The sequence below is a fragment of the Nuphar pumila genome, chromosome 5 (assembly GCF_984573655.1).
Source record: "Nuphar pumila chromosome 5, dmNupPumi1.hap1.1, whole genome shotgun sequence".
Classification (NCBI taxonomy): Eukaryota; Viridiplantae; Streptophyta; class Magnoliopsida; order Nymphaeales; family Nymphaeaceae; genus Nuphar; species Nuphar pumila.
In genome coordinates this window covers 14,796,017-14,816,827 of record NC_143253.1, presented here as the reverse complement: position 1 = coordinate 14,816,827, position 20,811 = coordinate 14,796,017, and the positions used below count along the sequence as shown (strand labels likewise).

The 20,811-nt window shown below is 36.8% G+C and overlaps 2 protein-coding genes across 5 annotated transcripts; one reads left to right on the top strand and one right to left on the bottom strand.

Annotated features, from left to right (window-relative positions):
• Positions 1-758: 758 nt before the first annotated feature.
• LOC149836889 (protein SOMBRERO-like) lies at positions 759-2,250 on the top strand. Its single transcript, XM_090007177.1, has 3 exons — positions 759-927; positions 1,402-1,673; positions 1,771-2,250. Exons 1-3 carry the CDS (start codon positions 759-761, stop codon positions 2,248-2,250), a joined length of 921 nt encoding a protein of 306 aa, XP_089863303.1.
• A 5,912-nt stretch (positions 2,251-8,162) lies between these two features.
• LOC149836888 (uncharacterized) lies at positions 8,163-20,592 on the bottom strand. 4 transcript variants are annotated; one of them, XM_090005633.1, is made up of 23 exons: positions 20,426-20,590; positions 20,193-20,348; positions 16,959-17,038; positions 15,015-15,101; positions 14,819-14,869; positions 14,556-14,673; positions 14,161-14,217; positions 13,996-14,060; positions 13,567-13,650; positions 12,725-12,775; positions 12,559-12,621; positions 12,336-12,382; positions 12,126-12,195; positions 11,972-12,034; positions 10,934-11,023; positions 10,816-10,854; positions 10,550-10,699; positions 10,326-10,403; positions 10,110-10,195; positions 9,820-9,868; positions 9,619-9,699; positions 9,426-9,519; positions 8,163-8,622 (listed from the first exon to the last, which is right to left on the bottom strand). In XM_090005633.1, exons 2-23 carry the CDS (start codon positions 20,308-20,310, stop codon positions 8,435-8,437), a joined length of 1,809 nt encoding a protein of 602 aa, XP_089861759.1. In that variant the 5' UTR covers positions 20,311-20,348; positions 20,426-20,590; the 3' UTR covers positions 8,163-8,434. The 4 variants fall into 4 exon arrangements, with proteins under 4 accessions (XP_089861759.1, XP_089861758.1, XP_089861761.1 ...); XM_090005632.1 differs by lacking the exon at positions 13,567-13,650 and having other exon boundaries at positions 20,193-20,457; XM_090005635.1 differs by lacking the exons at positions 8,163-8,622; positions 9,426-9,519 and having other exon boundaries at positions 9,669-9,699; positions 10,136-10,195; positions 20,426-20,592.
• Between the last annotated feature and the right edge of the window lie 219 nt (positions 20,593-20,811).

Genomic DNA, 20,811 nt, shown 5'->3' with positions numbered 1-20,811 from the left:
ATAGACTTACTATTAGCGATTTGTGTTTTGTGGGGTGTTATTATTTCTGTGTGTCGTAAGTCTTCAGCTTGCGAGGCCTGGAAGAAGGGGGGTCGAATTGCAGGCCTCGCCAGAGTAGAGTTCTTGCTTCTTGTAATTTTTAGGGTTTTGGGGCTTGCTTGGTAAGAGTTTTTTTTTATATATAGAAGTAAGAGTTCTCCTTTTGTCTTTCAGGTTTTGGGGTTTAGCAGAAATGGATTTTCTTTATCTTCCTTCATTTTTTGGGGGGAATAGTAGGATGGATCCTTATATTTTGTCTTTTAGGGTTTTGGAATTAGCAGGATAGATCTGAGCGTCTGGCTTTTTGGATGTTTCTTTCTTTCAGTTGTCTAGTACTTGATGGAAATTTTCTGAGATTTTTTTATTTCATTTTGTTAAGAAGAAAGGTCAGTGCAACCCAAAACCCTAGTTTTCTCACACCTAAATATATTCTGAAAACTCTAAACATAAGCCTACAATGAATCTGAGTCTGTTAGAATCCTTATTCTTTTATCGGTATAAGAGTTTCTCGTCAAATCTCTCATGGGTTCCATTTCCTCTAATCTCTTCTAGTCCAAGTGTTTTGAATGGAACCTTAAGAAGAAGAGCTTAACCCCTTTATTCTCTTTTGTTACCTCATCATTCTTGCTGTTGTTGATGCCCTTTTGTTGTTATTTTTACTAGCACTACTAGTCTGACTTTCTCTTCTTTGTGTAGGACTTTGCGTTTGGGTGTTAAGGATGATGCCTGGAAATGTGCAGCTATCTGTCCCTCCCGGTTTTAGATTTTACCCAACCGATGAAGAGCTCCTCTACTATTACCTCAAGAAGAAGGTGGCCTATGAAGTAATTGACTTGGATGTCATCAGAGATATTGATCTTAATAAACTTGAACCTTGGGATCTCAAAGGTAAAAAAACACAAAATTAGATATATCTCTCTCTCATATGAAGCAGGCAGTTTGGACATCATGCTAGTTGTTTCTCCACCAAGTGATTTCCCATGATCCTCTAGAGATGATACGTAGTGCACATTCATGTATCATGCGATCCTCTCACGCATGAATGTGCATCGTGCTTTCATACAGATGCATGCCATGGAGATGTCTGCACATGTATGTTATTACCATGCAGTTTGGAAGTTTCACTTATGTGGGACGTGGATAAGGATTCATGTCTAGTCTCATAATTGAGCAAGTGATCATCTCTTTTACAAAATTGCTAACTTACCCACTTCACCGTTTCTAGGTTTCAAAGCTAAAAAAATCTCTTGTAAATACAAATAAATGTCAATATTGAAGCCGCTACCACCACTGCTATTTATTTTTCTAAGTTTCTTTGATGGTTCAATTGTTGATGAAGCTATCCTTTGCTCTTTGGTGCAGATAAATGCAGCATTGGGACAGGTCTTCAGAACGAATGGTACTTCTTCAGTCGGAAGGACAAGAAGTATCCAACAGGAACAAGGACGAATAGGGCAACGAACGCTGGATTTTGGAAGGCGACGGGGAGGGACAAGGCCATCCATATGAGTAACTGCAAGAGGATCGGCATGAGGAAGACCCTTGTCTTCTACACCGGCAGAGCTCCCCATGGGCAGAAAACCGATTGGATCATGCATGAGTATCGCCTCGATTATGAGAGCACTGATGCTCAGGTGACCTGCTCTCTCTCTCTCTCTCTCTCTCTCTCTCTCTCTCTCTCTCTCTCTCTCTCTCTCTCTCTCATTCATTCGAGATCCATCTTGCTTGCAGGAAGATGGATGGGTTGTTTGTAAGGTTTTCAAGAAAAAGAATCATCAAAGATGTTTCCCGTATCAAGAGGAGGGGGCTTCAACTGTTCAAAAACCAAGTGGGTATTCTCTATTGGAGCACAAACCAAACCTCCCCGTTCAATATGACTTCGCCTTTGATGGTTCCATGCATCTGCCACAGCTCCTTAGCCCAGAGTCTGGAGTTGCACCATTCCTACCGCCTTTCTCTCTCAACTCCATGGACATTGAGTGCTCCCAAAACCTGATGAGGCTAACCACTAATGGAATGATGCAGGCAGAGAAAATCAATGGTGACTGGTCTTTCTTGGATAGGCTTCTCCAATCCAACCTGAACCCAGACCAGTTCTTCCAAAGCAAGTGCACCCCTTCATCCCAGGTTGTGGATGCTAGCTCCTCAGTCCAAAGGTTCCCATTTCAGTATCTTGGATGTGAACCAGACATGCTAAAATTCTCAAAGTAGGGAAATTACTAGTTCTAGATTTTCACTATTTTGGGCAGCTTCTGTTTTTATCAACTTCTTGAGTGCCTTACTTTTTAAGTTCCTAATTGTATATATTAGATTACAAAGGTTGTTTTCAAGGAGTTATTTTCTTGTTGGTAGTGTTATGATTGAAGATTTCATTTGATTTGATGCATGGTAGCATTGTTCTATGATTGCATGGATTGCTATCTCAGAGTAACTGGTCACCTAGAGTTTATCAAGGACATGTTAGTGCTTGCAATTATTTATAGTCCAAGGATGTCATCCAAATTAGGAGATGCCGAGTAGGAGCAGTTTGGAGACTTTTTATTTTTCTCCTTTCTGCTCTCATGGTATTGGTGTTGAACTAATAGAGTTGCTAATCCTATGGCAACGGCTTTATGTTTCTGAGGTACTTATTTTGTAACCATGTGACGAAGGGTTACATTCTATGAGCCTGAACTAAGCATTTTGTCTCTTGCATCTTGTCTGAATGTTCATCTATGATTTTGTTCTGTACTTGCTTCAAGCTTCAGTTCTTCATATGTTTTCTATGCCATTGATTAAGAAAATCGATGAAATTTGACTCTCTCTCTCTCTCATGCATGCATACTCATATATTTATACGTCAATACTTGACATGATATCAATCTTGGGGCAATGGATACATTTTTTTTTTAAAGAAAAATAATTTCATTCAAATTGCGATTGTCAGCCATACAGAAGATAGTGGGAGTGATGAGATATTACCCACCACCGGTTATGCAATCCTGATATAAAAGACAAACATAGAAGGAGAGACAGCATAAAAAACTGCAAGTAAACAGAATGAAAGGATAATTAGCAAATAGCTGTGTCTGTCCATCCAATTCCTGCAACTTGAAGTATTGTCCACTAAACCATTATCCACCGTGGACCCATCCAACTGAAATCTTTGCGATGTCATTTCCTTTGTGCCTTCCTAGTAATTTCAGATTTCATCAGAAAAAGTAGCTGATTCTGGATAGCGTTGCGTCCCATTGAATATTCTGTTATTTCGTTCCAGCCAGGTGAGTCTCCACGCCCTCAGCCACCAAACTCGCCACACATAGGTCCACTCATTGCGGCGATTTTTGAAGTACTCTGCGATCAGCACCTCTCTAGAAAAACAAATATCTGCCCAAGCAATGTGGAGGTCCTCCCAAGCATGCTATTTCAGATAGATGATGAAAGGGTATTCCCAACTTGGGGCAATGGGTACATGGAACCATTTTTTTAGAATACAAACTTTGATCACTTGCTGCACTGTTTTAAAAGGTAATGTGGAACTCAATATGCACGACTAGTATTATACCTAGTCTAGGGTTGGTCAGTATTTGTCAAACCGTGATATATATAATGTTTTATGCTGGAGCTCATTTAATTTCAAATGCCCGTTTGGAAGCAGATCCAGTGTTCGGGGCAGAACACTTATAACTAGGGAGCTACCCCATGTAAAAAGGGAGCGCCCCCCAGTGTACTGGCCCCTTCTTAAAAGGGCCGATGGGTCCCGAACACAGAACCACACGCCTCATTGGGTTTTGATCCACTTGCTATATGGTATATGGTTTCGTACGATGCAAGAGCTTAATTTCTTATTGTTTTGCAGCCATATTCATTTTGAATCACACTTGTATTTTCATTTTAGTTCAACTGCATGATTTTATGATTTCCTCCCATAAGTTGCTATCCTCTCTCCATGTCTTACAAATTGTTGCACCATAATGTGTTGACGCATGCATAGTGAGTATATAATGCCCAGATGCTTACAGTTTCTACTTACTAATCAACCCTTTTGATCCAAGGTTCAAACTCTAAGGGATGAGAATCTTCAAAAGAATTACAATGGAGATTTGACAAAACTAAACTACGGAATGAAGGGGACATCCACTGTATTGGGTTGTAACCAACAGTGGTCGTGATACCTCATCACTCGCCATTGTCTCTGCTGTTCTGCGCTATATGCTATCAATGAAATTCCACTTCTTTCAAAAAAAAAAATGAAGGGGACATCCACAACTACAATACTTGGACAGTTTATTTGTGAAAATGTAGGTCTATCCGAACACTAAACTGCATAAAATCTGGTCAAGGTATAATGGTTCATGTTGACTCTTTTATAATAAGATCAGCTAAACCTTATTTTTCCACTCAAGGAGCAACCATTCATGGTGATTATGGAAAAATCTTTCATGAAGGAGATACATTAGTTACACACACACACACACACATATATATATATATACATACATACATGAAAAATCGAGATATGGTGATATAACTCATGGCCTAACAAAGGTTGAACAAGTATTAGAAGTTCGTTCAATTGATTCAATATCAATGAAAAAAAAAAAAAGTGAAGGTTTACCAGATGATATTTTAGTAATGAACTTGAGGAAAGGAACCGCATTACAGTCTTCAATTATACAAATTTTCTTCATTAGAATTGCTTAATTATTTTTTCTGGAGCCGAAGGCTGGTCTGGCCCATCAAATCATTAAAAAAGAAAAAATGATAAAATATTGTCTGTTGTAGTTATGAAGTTATCTAGAAAGTTTTGGCTCTCCTTAAATCATAATATTGTAAGCATGATATCTCCTATGAAATCAATTTCTCTTAGAAATAAATGATCCAAAAGAAACCAAATGATAGAGAAGTAGATGCAATTTTATTACCCATAATGTTGGCTGATTCTAAAAAATATAAAGATTGAGACGACATTTTCTTGGCTAGTTAGTTCATTTACAAGAAGAGAGTCCAAGTTAGAACACAAATCAAAATAAGAGTAATGTACAACATATACTATAAATGGAGGCAGCTTCTTATATGTCAGCTTTAAGGTAAAAACTGTTGAATCTTTTGTAAGTCTATGTTTGGGAGTTTTGTATTGAGACAGAAACACCATTTCCATGTTGCCAGAATATGTTTTTGCCAAAATGTAGTGTTGAGGATGGTGTTACCAAAAACATCCTCTTGTGAGCGGTGTTGAAATGTCGTGTTGGAGCGGCCAACTCCATTCTCAATGCAAGGTTTTAGCAACACCACAGCTCCCAAACAGCAGAGTGCATGAAAGCACTGAGAAAAATCCCAAACAGAGCCTAAAAGAAAATGAAACCATGGTGATAACACTGATCACGGGGCAAGCAAACTCCCCAGGGTCATAGAGTAAAAGAGAGAGTGTCCATCTACAACAGCTGGTGGCTGAAGCCTCAATCTCAAAAACCCAACCGGAAAAATCACGACTGCCAACAAAAGAAACACCAAATGCTCCTAACCAGGTTGTTAAAAATTGAGTTCCAACATTTTCTACTTCCTTTCTCCTAGGCTTTCTTGATGCTTTCTCGACCTCTCGGGCACCAACAGAAAGGCCCTAGAGTGATTAAGGTATGTAAAGTCAAGCCCTTTAACCATCAGGATCCTAACAGTCGTGTGCAGCATGACATGAATCTCTTCTTATTTGAAAAAGGTGGAAGCATAGATTCATCAGCAGGATAAGAAATTGTGGTCCAATCAAGGGAAGTCACACAACCAACAAGATTTTGAACATCACCGTCATCCTCCGATGGGGGAGGCAATGGCATGCAGACTGGGTCTGGCATGATGATGCCGGGGTCCATCACCTCTAAGGGTGTCAACCGGTCGGGTTTACCCGGACCAAACTCTATAGGGTCCGGGTATGGTGACAAATAAGACCAGATTAAGACCCAGGTCTGGACCCCAAAGTCCAATGAATACATGGACCCAAGTAAAGTTTGTGAAATTTTATATCAGACCCAGACCCGACCCGAGTTTTGATTAAGACCCACAAATTTTCAATGTAAAAATGATAAAAAAAATACTTTACCTGGTATGGTTCGGGTCTGGTTCATGTAGTTCTTATTGGGTCTGGGTATAGTTTCTCTTATAGTAGACCCGATTAGACTTGGGTCTGGACCCAATACCATACCCCAAAATCTGGTACAAGTCTGGTTCCACCTGGGTCCAAACCAAACCCGACCCGTTGACACCCCTAATAACCTCCATTACACTATTGAAATTGAATAGTTACTAGTTTTCAAAAAATATAAGTTTTAGCTTAAAAAGTTGTTGTGAAGTAGTTTACTTATCTGATAGCATAATTTTTCTATTTGGGTCCTCTCATGTCTTTTATTTGATCCACGACCCATATGAGACGACATTGGACCATAATTGTTTTTGTGGCGGGGTCTCTTTTGTTGTTTTGGACCTCTCACACTTTGTAGTTTGGGTCCATGACCCACTTGAGGTTGTATGAGGCTTTGGCATGTTGTTTGAGGGGCATTTTACTCTTTGATCACATGTAGAGTCTGTAAATAGGTTCCATGTAGCCTTTTGGTATCATTCAATTATTGAATCTAAAAAGACTCTTGAGCCACTTTAGCCTCTCTCTAGTCCTTGGAGATAAGATTGGCTCTAATAAAGCAACTAGCTAGTGACCTTAGTGTATGGGATTTCCACCCTTCACCCTCACTTTCCCACATCTTCCTCAACATTTTCCCTATTTGAGAAATTTTCCCTATTTGAGAAAGGTATGCTCTCTTATTATTTGAAAAGGTTATTTGTTACTCCCTAAAACTGGGTGGAAACATAGGCTCGGGCATAGATTAGTCATCAGGATAACAAAGTGGGGTCCAGTCAGGGGGAAATCAAACAATCAAAAAGATTTTGAACATCACCTTAATGCTCGGATGGAGGAGCTGGCAATAGCATGCAGACTGGGTCCGGCATGATGCTGCTTGGGCCCATCACACTCATGAAGTTGAATAGTTGCTAATCTTCAAAAAATACAAGGTTTAGCCTAAAAAGGTGTTGCTAAGTAGTTTAAGCTCATGTTGCACAGTCCAGATTTGAGATTAATTTCATGATTGAGATTTGAGAAGACACACAAGATATCATGCACAGTTGCATGTTCTTTTCACAAAATCTTGCAAGAGAAGCCTTGGTATAATTGACCATATTAGCTTGAGATCGGTTACTACATTAAAAAGTTTGGCTTTTACACGTAGCTTGAGACATTGACCAAACACTGTAATTATACATGGAGAAATTATGTGATTTTTTTATTTTTAAATTTACCGCTTTTGATTTTATTATTAGTATTTTTTTTATCTCAACATATATGATGTCACTATTTTACAACACAAATGGCACGATCTAACTTCTGCGAACTAGTATCAATTTCATTAGAAATTTGTATCATCAAAGAACCCATCCATGTACCAAAACCTCTATCAATGTTTATTAAAAACTCATCAAAATTTTTAGAGACATGTTTCAATGAAAACTTACCCGAAACTTTTGAGGGCCTGGAGTACGATGCCCATATCCCGCAACCTGTACCCAACTATGCCAACACCACATTTCAACCCCATCGACAAGGGATGTTTTTGGGAAACCCCATCTTCAACACCAATACTTTGGCAACACATGAAAATGGTGTTTCCACGTCAATGCACCCTTAATATAGAAATTTTCATACACAATCTTATATATAAATACTTTCAGGGAAACGTGTTTGGCGATTTTTACAGGAAGAGAAACAGGATCATGATGCTGTCACGTAGCAAAAGCAATAAACAAGCCATTCACAATGTGAACATAAAAGAGTAGCGTTCTGCCAAAGAAACAAAGTAGCAAACGAAGCATTTCAAGCCTGAGGTTCTTAAATGAAATTCCAGTACAAAAACAAAAAACAAACGCTCACAGGACCAGGAATGCATCCTCCAGCGGATACACCATGAAATCTGTCATCAGCCAACTTTTGAGCAGATGAGGTCGCTCAGCCTCTTCCAAACTATTAGATTTCAGAGCTCGCTAATCTCCACCGATGAATCTATTCCGATCAAAAAAAACTAAAAGTACATGATCCTTTAAGCAAACTACTGTTTCCCTTTCATTTTTTTTCAGCACATATGAACTGATCACAATATAATTATTCTTACCCAACAAAACCAAAAAAGATACCAGGAATACAAGCGAGGCGCCGTTCCTCTTCTAAAAAACCTGGAATCCGGCAGCAAGAAGTTCAAAACTCTAACCTGCTGACTGTACAGGGAAAGAAAAAAGAAAAAAAAAACAAAGCCCTTGGTAAAATCGCAGTAAAAAGTTAGAGAAACCACTGCAAAACATCAAGTTTCCTAGTTTCCTTTCAGATGTGTATGCCATTGCCGTTTGAGTAGAAGCCGGTCTTCAGTGAACCATTTGCGCTACCATTCATGAACACCTTCAGTGTTGCTGGTGTTCCGTTGCTTGAGCTGTTTTTAGTGGTCATTTTGTTGATCTGGCTTGCATGTTGTATAATGGCAACCGGCAGACCAGTAGCAGATCGTATAAGCCCTATTTCATAAGCAGAAATACCAAGTTACTGCAATGCTAAACATACGGTAATTCAAGACATTACTTATACACGTTAGCATAAGAATTTTACTGTAGCACATGTTTAAAACACCAACTATATGAAATTCAAGTTAAAGTTTTCCGGGCTTGCCTTTCACCCAATTTCATTGGCAAGAAAATCGATACAACATTTTCTCAGTACTTAACTGAAGTTTAAATTCATGTCATGATATGAAAGGAACAAATTTAACAGCGAAAAGCTTTTACAACATTTTGATGAGATCATCCTGAAATATTCTTGATAAAATAATATTCTTCCTTTTTACAATTTTTGTTTTCCCAGTTTTACCAGTATTTTCACAATAAAAAAGATTTACTTTTCCAAGAAATTCCCTATCTATGAACGTCAGGTAACAAGGTCCATTATCATCTTTTATAATGCAAAAACAGAAATGATTAATAACGTAGGACCATCTCTTGTTGCAATTGATTGATAGCCCAAAACTCCAAGAAAGAAGGAAACGAATAAAAAAGAGGCAATTGACCTCTTTGAGAGAAAACACAATGCATCTCACTATTATCGCTGCTTCAAATAGAGTTATTATGGGAACTGATACTAGACTTGAGCACATCTTGACAGATTGCCTAGAACTCCAAGGAGAAAGGCAATAGATATCTGAGAGAGACACCAATGCTTCTTGGTGTCTATTTTTTACATCAAATTTTATCATGAACCCTAGACTTGAAAATAATGAAGAAAACCCCACCGTGGATTCTTTCACTTCCATGCAAAGAGAGATTACCTAAGAAAACAGCAGAAGGTTTTCCAGGCCTTGACTTGAATTCAGGATGAAATTGTACACCAACAAAGTAAGGATGGCTTGGGAATTCAACAATCTGGCCAAAATCAATTCACATTGTAATCTAAACTAATGCAACATGAAATATCCAAAGCTGACAGAAACAGTAACTAAAGATGGTAGTAGAAGCTCATACTTCCATGCGTTTGCCACTCTCATCTTTGCCAACAAAAGATAGGCCCGCACGGTCCAGTTCGTCAACCATTTCAGGATTGACCTAAGCATTTCCCATGTGCCATGTCAAACTTGATGCTAGTTATCAATATATTCATGCCAGAAAATCACTACTCCCAAGTTTGTCTTGTAATAAAAAAACTTAATGCAATAAGAAACAAACCTCATATCTATGTCGATGTCGTTCATCTACATATCTGGCATTGTTATACCTGAGAGTGCCACAACACCAAGAATGGGGAAAAAAGGGAACATTAAACAACAGAGGAATATATGAGAAAATATTTAGAATATTAAAAGGTTGCATTTCCAGTAAAGTAATCATTGTTTCCCTCGTATCTATTTCACTTGAGAACATATCTAATTATCCCAAACGAATTTGCTTCCCCATTTTCCTAAGGATTGAAAACAAACATACAGCTAAAATGGGTTGAGAGATGTATTAGTCCTCACAACTTTGCAGTGATGCAGTCAGCAACCTGAAAATATGTCCTCCTTGTTCCTAGACGCATGGTGCCTCCCATATGAGTTTTTGAACCCTATTGCATGGAAAAAGAATAATTTAATGAACATATAAATAGTAGTAGCAGCAGCAGCAGTACCAATAAGACAATAGAAATAATTATAATGACAATAATCCTTGGATGGATCAACCTGCAAGGCCCCTACCTCTGGCATAAAGATCACACAAGGATTTTTGGTGTTTGGATCAAATTCTGTGCTGTTTGCATCTTGCAAGCCAAGAATCTGAGATAAAAATAGATTTGAGTCGGGGGTCAATCAAATTTCAAAATGTAACTAATTGACTAGACAGGAAATCAAAATGAGTATTTTACTAGATGAATAACTTAATGTATCAAGAAATCACTCTGAGTCTGACAAGCAGTGCATACCGAGCGTGAAAATTCAATGACCGCAGTTTGCATTCCCAAACAAATACCTAGGTATGGGACTTTGTTTTCACGAGCATACTTTGCTGCAAGGATTTTTCCTTGCACACCCCGATCACCAAATCCTCCAGGTACAAGAATACCATCTACCTCCTGAGTTAGGAAGGAAACAATAACTGGTCTTGCTAATTCATGGATCAAAAAGGAAAGTGAGCAATCTTGGGAAGAAATCCTGAACTGCACTGAATAAAAGAACATAAAATCCTCACCTTTAGCACATTCCATGCAGCTTCATAAGCATCAGGGGCCTGCAAACAAGAATTAGCTACCCTGCTCATCTAAAAGACAGAAATTACGAGCAGAATACAAACATTAAAATCAAGAAACCTCTCTGGCAGTTGTATCTTCAAGGTCTGTAGCAGCAATCCACTCAACTATCAGTTTCCTTGAGCATGCTACAGATGCATGCAGAAGAGCCTGTATAAAGAAAAAATAGGATAACCACGCAAATGACACTTCAACAACTGCAGAAACTACAATTTCCAGTCAGTACTGGTGTATACTTATTACCAAGAAGTTCTCAAGAGAAGAAAAAGAAGATGAGAGTTCCTCATGTCTAATTAGGAAATAGGAAAAACTTCAAATGAAACTCAATGTCAACTACACTGAGAAGACAGTTTGGTCCAGCTCAAACTGCATTTGCTGAGAGGATATTAATATAAGGTGACTGACATTAGATACAAATTAAATCTAAATGGGATCATAATGACAAATATTGATCTCTATGGAGAACATAAAAATAAGCAGTTCATCTTGAGCTATGGTACCCAGACACTCCATTTTGCCCTCCGTACCCGTGTCAACACTTGCCCTCCGTACCCGTGTCAACACGCATCGACACCCGGACACACCATTTTACCCTCAGTACATACAAGTTTGTATTTAATTTATAATTTATAATTATATTTTCAGTTTATAACTTTATATTTTCAGTATATAATATATTATATATATTTTAGATATAGCATATATTTTTAGATTATATTCAGTTTATTTTGAATTTATGTTGTATTTATGTGATATATATATATATATATGTATATATATCCGTGTCCCCGTACCCACATTTTTTGGAATTGTCGTTTTGTACCATTCATACCTGTACCTGCACCCATACCCAGGTGACATAGATCTCAAGAAAATATCAAGGGTTGTTTATATTTTTAAAATGACAAAATTCATTAAAAAATATTAACTTTTTATTGAAAATTAAAGAATTCAAGAAAATATCATGATAATATTGTAACATTATCATGATATCAATGTGTTACTTTCATTTAAGAGTCAATCTCTTTTGGAGTATTCAATGTTTTGAAAAAATGTTCCAAAACACAATATCGTGACTATGCATAGAATATCACTTACCTTCAATACAGACAGATAAGAATCTGACAGACCGGTGTACTTTCCAACCATGGCAATTCTAACCTGCAAAACAGGTTCAACGTTAGGTGACCTTAAACTCACCAGCCAAGAAATGAGTACCCCAAAACAATTAACTTGGAAGGTTAAAACCTACCGGATGGGACAACTTGTCGCACAGTTCAGCTCTAGCAGTCCATTGCTCCAAAGCAGGCTTCGTAGCAACGCTGTGTACAAACAAGATAAATCCAACAAATTGTGAATTGATGAGTGTCAGACATTAAATGCATGAAAGATCCATGACAGAATGTAATATTACAGAAAGAATCTACTAATTGGAAAAAGCAAATGGTTCCAGAAGACAAACCCAAGAAGGTTCAGCCCTTTCAGAATTGCATAATGAGCCTTCTGATCCTGAAGAAGAAATTTATCCAGAAAGCTTTGTGTAAGATGAAAAAGTTTGCATAGGACCATTAAGCATATGCGTCACTAAATGGAAAATTACATAAAAGATAAAATGGAAGATGGAGAATAAAACAAGTGTCATATTTCACTCATTCTAGTATAAGAGTTTAAATCATCTCACGTACTCTTAGCAGCAGAGGTACATGCCAGATGTTTGAAACGTCATAAATAGTAAGAATACTTTCAGCCTGTTAAGACAAACAATTAAAAACAACAAAAAACTAAATCTTCCCTTGTATAACAACCTGGCCATAAAGGTAAAAGGCAATATCAGGGCTCTGAGCACTGTACCGGAACATGGCAAAATTGAGAGAGTTTTTCTTTCACATTTTCTTCCAGTGGCTGTACAAAACAATCAATCAACATTCAGCACACACACACACACACCAATACGATGCTTGGTAGTTAAGCAAAAATTCTACTAGAAAAGTTCCACAGTGGAATCTCCAAGTTTTCAAATCAATCTAATCATTTCAGTATGTTTAATGCACCCAGTAGATAAATCCTCCCATACTAAAAAAATGATAAGCTCACTTGAAATCCTCCACTACATTCACAGAAAGTTCTGTATTCTATCATGTCCCTTCATGCATCTCTGATGTCCACATATTCAATGCATGTGAGGTTCAGATGTGTTTGAAATGGAAGCATGCTCTGGAGGTTGCAAATCCACTTAGAGTGCTTTAGCTATGCTTCCAGAATCAAAGGGCAGAGCTCAATAGAGCGTTTCACCTGCTGAATAAGAATCCAACCCACATGAATGAGCCAGCATCAGAAAAAACATATGAATGGCACAGGTGGATGGTTCCATCATCAAACAATTGATGCCCAAACCTGACAACCTCATGGAACATCCCATGTCAGAATTTAGAAGCATCACATATATCATTTTTTTTCCAATAGCCAAGTGGCAACACCTTATAGATACAAATCATCATTTTATCAATTTTTTTTACAATAACCAAGTTGCATCACTTTATAATTACATATGATCATTTTAATTACACTAAATGGCAGGCATGTACGGTAACAATGGATAGGATGGGACAGAACTGCTTCACGGATGTAATACTCTAATTGCATCTATTAAATGTTGTCAATTATATTATACCCTGAGAGAGAGAGAGAGAGACCTTGGCACTGCGACAAGCAAGAATATTTGGAATCAATCCTAGCCCCCTTAGTTCCCGAACACTATGCTGAGTTGGCTTTGTTTTCTATAAACATAATTAAAGAAGAAAAATCAATTTGGTGTCAGAATATACCAGGTATTAAATCAAAAACTTCCGAAATGCACACTTAGGTTACACCAGTACATACATATCTATAGGATTCCATAACGAAGGTAAGAGCAGAAACAACTTGAAGGCTTGGGCAGCTCGCAATAGTGAAATCACAAAGACCCACAATAACTGACATAACAGGAGTAATCAGTGAAGTCGCAGAGAATTAATGTTTGACATATTCTGTGCGACTCCGCCGATTCTCAAAACTTATTTATACACTTAAGAGCTGACTGAGTCTCCACATACAGATCAAAAGGGTTATTATATCCAAATTACCTGTTCGCCAACAACATTAACAACAGGTACAAGGCTGACATGGACCAGACAGAAATTACCAGGGCCTGTAAAATAATCAATACAAAGACAATAAGATGATTAAGAGACCGTTAGTTTTATATCCATAAAATTTGCAACTATTAAAAATAATAATGTGTTTCTCACCAACACGATATGATAACTGACGTAGAGCCTCCACAAATGGCATTGATTCAATATCCCCTACACAGAGAACACTCTGTTATCTTGTTAGCCACCCACTAGAGGTGATACAGATAATGACAACCAAGCTTCAGTGCACTTTTCTCCCTAGTGTTTTTCATCTCATCATAAAGCTCAGTATCTTATTGCTAACGTTTCCATGACATCTTTGATGAGCTTAAGGGAAAGGAAAAAATCTAAAATCTTATATAACACAAAGTCCAAATAGACTATGAAGATAAGCATGGTCAACAATAGGATTGTCAAGGCTGTTTAATGATTGCATATAGCACTTGTTGACAATATCATACTATAAGTTCCAATGAGAACTAAAATAGCTGAAAGAAATCCTCTCGTACCAACTGTTCCCCCCAATTCTATGACACAGACATCAGCATGGCCCTCCTCTCCATCCACAGGAATCCTGGCAACACGCTCTACCCACTCCTGAATAGCATCTGTAATGTGAGGAACAACCTGCAACAAGGTAAACATTGACGCGCAGGATCCAACAGATGGGCAACAGCCTAATGAAAGATCTTCTATCAGAATACCCTAAGAAAATGGTGTGGAAAGAATGTCTGACTGAAATAACAACATGATGAACAATATTAATCAAGACCTGAACAGTTTTGCCAAGATAATCACCCCTTCTTTCCTTGTCAATGACAGACTGCAAACAAGCAAACCAATTAATTAGAAGTCACAAATGAAAAGGAATATGACTAGTTGTTAGTATGATTTATATCATAGAAACTTGCAATGTTGGTGCATGTGTTTAATAAATTATTGGAAGAACAAGACTAACCAAACAATACCTGGTAAATCTTCCCAGTAGTTATATTGTTGTCACGCGTCAATTTCACATCTAAAAATCTTTCATAGTTTCCTAGGTCAAGGTCAACCTTCAAAACAGAAAGTCATAACACATGAATATCAAGGAGGCAACTATTCAAAATACTAGCATAGGTAACCACCATCTTTACTAGTAAATCATGAAACATCAAGGTTTGCATGTTTTCCATTCAGAAATACCTCGAAGAGTATTATGGTGAGCTAATTCATGGGCAATTTTTCACACATACACACACACACACACCCACACACACATGAACACGCGCACACGCACAAACACGCACACACGCCCACACATATTCACCTGCACTCACGCACACATATATTCACTAGAATATGAGAACTACCAATGTGAACTGAGCATTTCCAACACTTTTGTTGCAAATTCAACCATGTAGATGTGTTCAAAATGGTGAATTTGCTAGGAATCAACTGTTAGATTGTGTATTTTTTATGAAAAAATATAAACTTTTGGATGCTTGAAGATTATGAGCCATTAACCTTAAAAAAACTTGTTTATGCATCATAATCAGATGATTTAAGAGCTGGTTCTTATAAAACAAGCATGTAGATCACATCCGTATGGTTGGATTTAAGGGAGAAGACAAAAAATCCATGAAAATCATGGTTCAAACTTTAAACAGTAGTTCTAGTCTCTCTCTCTCTCTCTCTCTCTCTCTATATATATATATATATATATATATATATATATATCAGCCTCAATTATACTATGCAAGGCAATTTTCTGGGATATCAAAGAAACTTTCTATAAATTTGCAGAAAATCTTGGCATTTACAAAACATAAAAATATGAAAGTAATACAAAAGATAAAGATCTATTTTTAGCAAACTTTATTTTGCAAAATGTGAGTTAAAGGTTCTAATAATTGTAAGATATAAAAATAAGAATTAAGAAAAATCATGATTAAAATAAAAACATAAAAAATTACTGGAATAAAGTTAGAGTATTACTATAATATCATTGCTCTTTTTAATTTTTTGACATTTGAAGATATTAATGTGAGGTAAAGGTTAAAAAGCTTTTAAGATGAAACTAAGAATTAAGAAAAATCATGTTTAAAATAAAAAAAAAGAACATAATTACTGATATCTAGTTATAATATCAGTGCTCTTCTTAAATTATTGATATTTTGGAAATATCCCAATCTTTCACCGTTTAAATAGGTTTTTTAAATTTTATCGTGTGATAATATCATGGTATTTTCAAAATATCAGCAACATGCACACTTGCTCACGCACATGCAGGTTCTAACCAACTAAAGGACGCAACCATTGTTTTTATTGGATGACAGCCACAAATAATTCCTATTCCTTCTGCAGAAAAGAGGGAACAAAAAGAATACTTCTTTCTAAACATCATATGATGCAGATGGAGCCCATTCAATGCACAGGCAATTTTCTATAATTAAACCAAGTTCATAATATTCCTAAAATAGTGATACTTTCTAAATATGCTAATAACATAGAATTTCAAAAAAAATCTAGTATACATCAGCATAATTATATGGCTTAAAAAACTATAATTCCATGCATTTCAGATATAACAAAAAGATAACTGATAAAGCAGATAAACATCCATTCTCTTGACTCTAATCCTGAAATTCTACTACATGATTGTCAACAAAAAGGATGTGACATCCTTCTTGTTTCCTTGGTTCTCATTTCGGGCTAGAAAAAAGAAATAATTTCTCAAGTTCACAAGCCTTGACTTCACAGACACAGTTCCAATAGTAATAATTTGCAATATATGAGTGTGTGTGTGTGTGTGCATGTTTGTCTCAAAAAAAAAATTTTTTTGAGGAGTGCTGTTACATAATATAAAAGACATGATCATGTTTTTATGAGAAACCTAAATAGCAAAGTAATAAATTTCTCTCTGCACATACCTCGCCACCATCATCAAGAACAAACACCTCTCCATGCTCAAAAGGAGACATTGTTCCAGCATCAGTATTCAAGTATGGATCTGCAAAAATAACATCAATATGTCAATATTAGACAAGCATTCCTTCAAGAATAATAAAATGATTTTTTTTCAACTAACAATAAAACAATAAGAAAAATCCAAATAAAAAGTACACTTAAGAAGCCGGTCATATTAGAGAAGTGAATTTAAATTAGTTTCTTGTTTTATGAATATTCAAAGAGAAATACTGAACATTTTTTTTACTGCAGAATTCCAAAAATCATCCATGTGCTAGTAAGTTCAAGCTTCTAACAATTGATACTATACAGAGTTACAGACCTTGTTGCCACACAATGTAACACAACTCTAATGGAGCAAAACCCAGTCATTGAACGATGCATTTCACTTGGAATAACACGCAGGCATGTTTTCATACTCTTCTGATGTTCCAATAACTGAAGACTTTAAAACTCAGTAATGACAACACCATAACTTTTTTCTTTTTTAAACAATTACAGAATGTAAAGAGCAACTTCTGAAAGATCAGAATAACTATCAAAACCATGGCAAAATTATACAAGTTCTTCAATAGAGAAATAGAAGAATGTTTTCTTTTTCTTTTCTCGTAGCTTTAGAAATACTAATAATTGTATAATTTTTTTTCTCTGGAGAAAACTGGAAATGAGAAGTGTTTGAAGACAAATAAGACACTTATAATGCGAGCAGGCTGCAGAATATACTGCCACAGTAAATCATGGCAAAAAAAAGGAAAATGGGTACAATGTTTCAGCACAGAGAGCAAGAAAGGAGCGAGAGTGGGCACAGGAACAACCCTTGATCTTGGAACAGCATAAATAATTTGACTCATGGAACGACCAAACTAGGAACAAGTAAAAGTCGTATGCACTTAAATTGTTTGACGGTTAACAAAAAGAAGGTTATTGATCATAAACCATAAGTGAAGAAAGCACTTGAAAATTTAATGATCAACAGTAAAAGGTCAAGTGGTAATAAAGGGCATGGATTTTTAAAACGCAAGCATAAGAGATGTCCCTTATGAACAAACGCACTTTGTTCTAAACTTCTAGTTCAAGACACTAAAAAAATACCAACTTTACTTTTTGTTTTTAAATAGTGAGAGGAAAACTAAAGAAATGGGTTCCATTCAAAGTAAAATTCCAGTCTCGTACGGCAGGTTGCCTGATTTTTCAAACAAACAAAAAGGCATACCACCAGCAGGGGAAATAGCAAATGACAAAAGTGATACACCTACCTGTAAAGGCCCCAGCCTTTCACCAAAGACCCAACAAGTACACCGTAAAAAAGATTGCACATGGTCATTCCCTGTTTGATCACTCATTTTCACCCGCAAATCCAGACCATGTGAAGAAACAAGTTGATCCTTTACGTTTAGACCAACCAGATCTGACATCACAACTCAACCAACCTTCACATAACAGTATGGCAGGGTTAAAAAGGTGCATTTTGGGACCACCACCATTGACATGTGAAACAATTGGTTAAGATTTAGTCCCCACGTCCATCTTCGGAACAGAAAGTAGAGGTGGGTTGACTGTCCTTGTTTTGCCTAAAGAAGCCAAGAAAAACCTCAAAAACTTCAACTATTTCACCAAACGGATAGAAAAGTTATAAAAGGCTACCTTGACAAAAAAGTATAAAGATTTTGCTTGGTAAGCAACAATTCTTATCACCTATGCTCAGATTCCAAACATTCTTATATTAAGAGTAAGAGAAACCACATCACTCCACTGTGGTTCTTTCGCAAGGAAACTAGAATTGAATTGCCCCAGAAGAGCAACAGGAATTTATAAAAAGGGAACAACGTCATCACAGTGTTCAACTGTTCTCAAAACTTCAAAAAGACAAAGCAGAGTAATTTTCCATTGAAACAAAATATGAAATGTAAAGCTCAAACAAATTATTTTTTACATAATTACATAAAGATACAAGAGAAATCCCATAAAAAATTTTATACGGAGAAGAAAGTAGTGAACCTTACAATTTTTAAATAAAGTTCATACATCGCCTACAAGAAAACGCACGCGGCGAAAACGAACCATACCATTTGACCAATTTAATTAAATATTCTACCACCAAAGAAAAATTAAATTAAATTAAAAAAACTTTAACAATAAAAAGTTGCCATTCATCAACTCAGCACTCTATGACTCTTAACTTGGAATAATACGACAATGACAAACAGACGAGTGGTAGCCATGTAAAATGCTTTAAAAAGAAGAAAAGCTCTTAATAGCATCATACTTCAAATCTTCAAACACTAATCGGACGAAGATATGCAGAATAGACTTAGCCACTTAAAGAATAGAAAGAAAAATGCCCCTTTAATAAAGTTTAAAGACTTTGAGAAATGTTCCTTATAAAACTTCACCGCATCAGCGAATCACAAGCATAATATCCTTTGGACTACTTTTACAACGAAGCAATCACGCGCTTGGGACGTTTCAACAACCAGATCAAAACAGAGAAAACCGAAAATAAAAAAACGAGGCTAGAGAATCGAGATATTGTTTCTTTACCACGACATTTTACCTTTCTGGACAGGTTAAAACCCAAATCTTCCAAATATAATAAATTCAAGACACTGAAAGATGTTCAACCAACAAAAGGCTCCAAAAACCTAGAAGAAGATTACGAACGAGCGAGAAGGAGAGATTTCCCCCCCTAATCGGCCCGATCAAACCAAACGCTTTTCAGCGTGACATGAAATAAAGAAGGAGAATACGGAAGGTAATAAGAGATTTAAGACGCAAACGACTCTGATAACTGAAATCCTTCAGAGAAATCAAAACAAATGAACAAAAAATAACATCATCATCATGCAAGAGCACAACACTCCAACCTCACCAAAAATGACGAGAGAAGTCTTAAATTTTCATAAAACTAAATTAAAAAATACACTGAAAACTTCGAAATTCGTCACTACCAGAACACGACATCTTCTAAAACTCCTTTCAAAAGATTTCTTCCCAAAGAAAAAACGAATAAAGCTCAAAACGTTCATTATCCTAACAGTTTTCTTGCTTTTACCGCAAGAAACCCGAAAACTCAAACCCAAAACCCTGGAAAAGATTCTTATATCGAAACATAACGACTGTTCCCCGTAGTTCCGTTTCCATTCCCCCTTCAAAAACCTTGCATAAGAGGAAGAGGAAGAGGAAGAGGAAGGAGAGACCTATCTTAATGGATGTCACACGAAGACCACACGCCTTCAGAACCAAACCGATGCTGCTCGCCATCACTCCCTTGCCGAGCCCGCTCACGACTCCGCCGGAAACCAGAACGTACTTCATCCTCTCCAGAGACGGAATCCTCCCTCCCGCAACAAGAACTATTAAAGAAAGAAGCAAGAAAAGTAACAAACCAAGGAAGAAGAAATGGCGGGAGAAAGGATCCCTAGAAACGAACCAAAATATCGATGAAAAAACGGAGGATTCGAAGAGCGTAAAGAGGGCGAGTGAGATAGCAGAGAGAGGAAGAGATTTCCCTTCCTCCCTCTCAATCCAAGAAGAGAGAGACGGCAGGGAAGCGAGGAGAGAGAGAGGGAAGAAGAAAGAAAAAAACTCGAAGAGATAAACGCCGAGGAAGTTGAGAGTGGCAGGGGGTTAGGGGTATTTATACATAGGGCACGTTTGGAAGCAAGAAAAACTAAGATGAAAAGAAAATTTTACCTATGAGAAGTTTTGATATGATAACTTTTTCTTTTAAAAAACTTTTCACTTGTTCAGAGAAAAATAGTAAAAAAAAAAAAATAGTTTGTTTGTTTGTGCATACATTTTTTTTTTAATAAAACA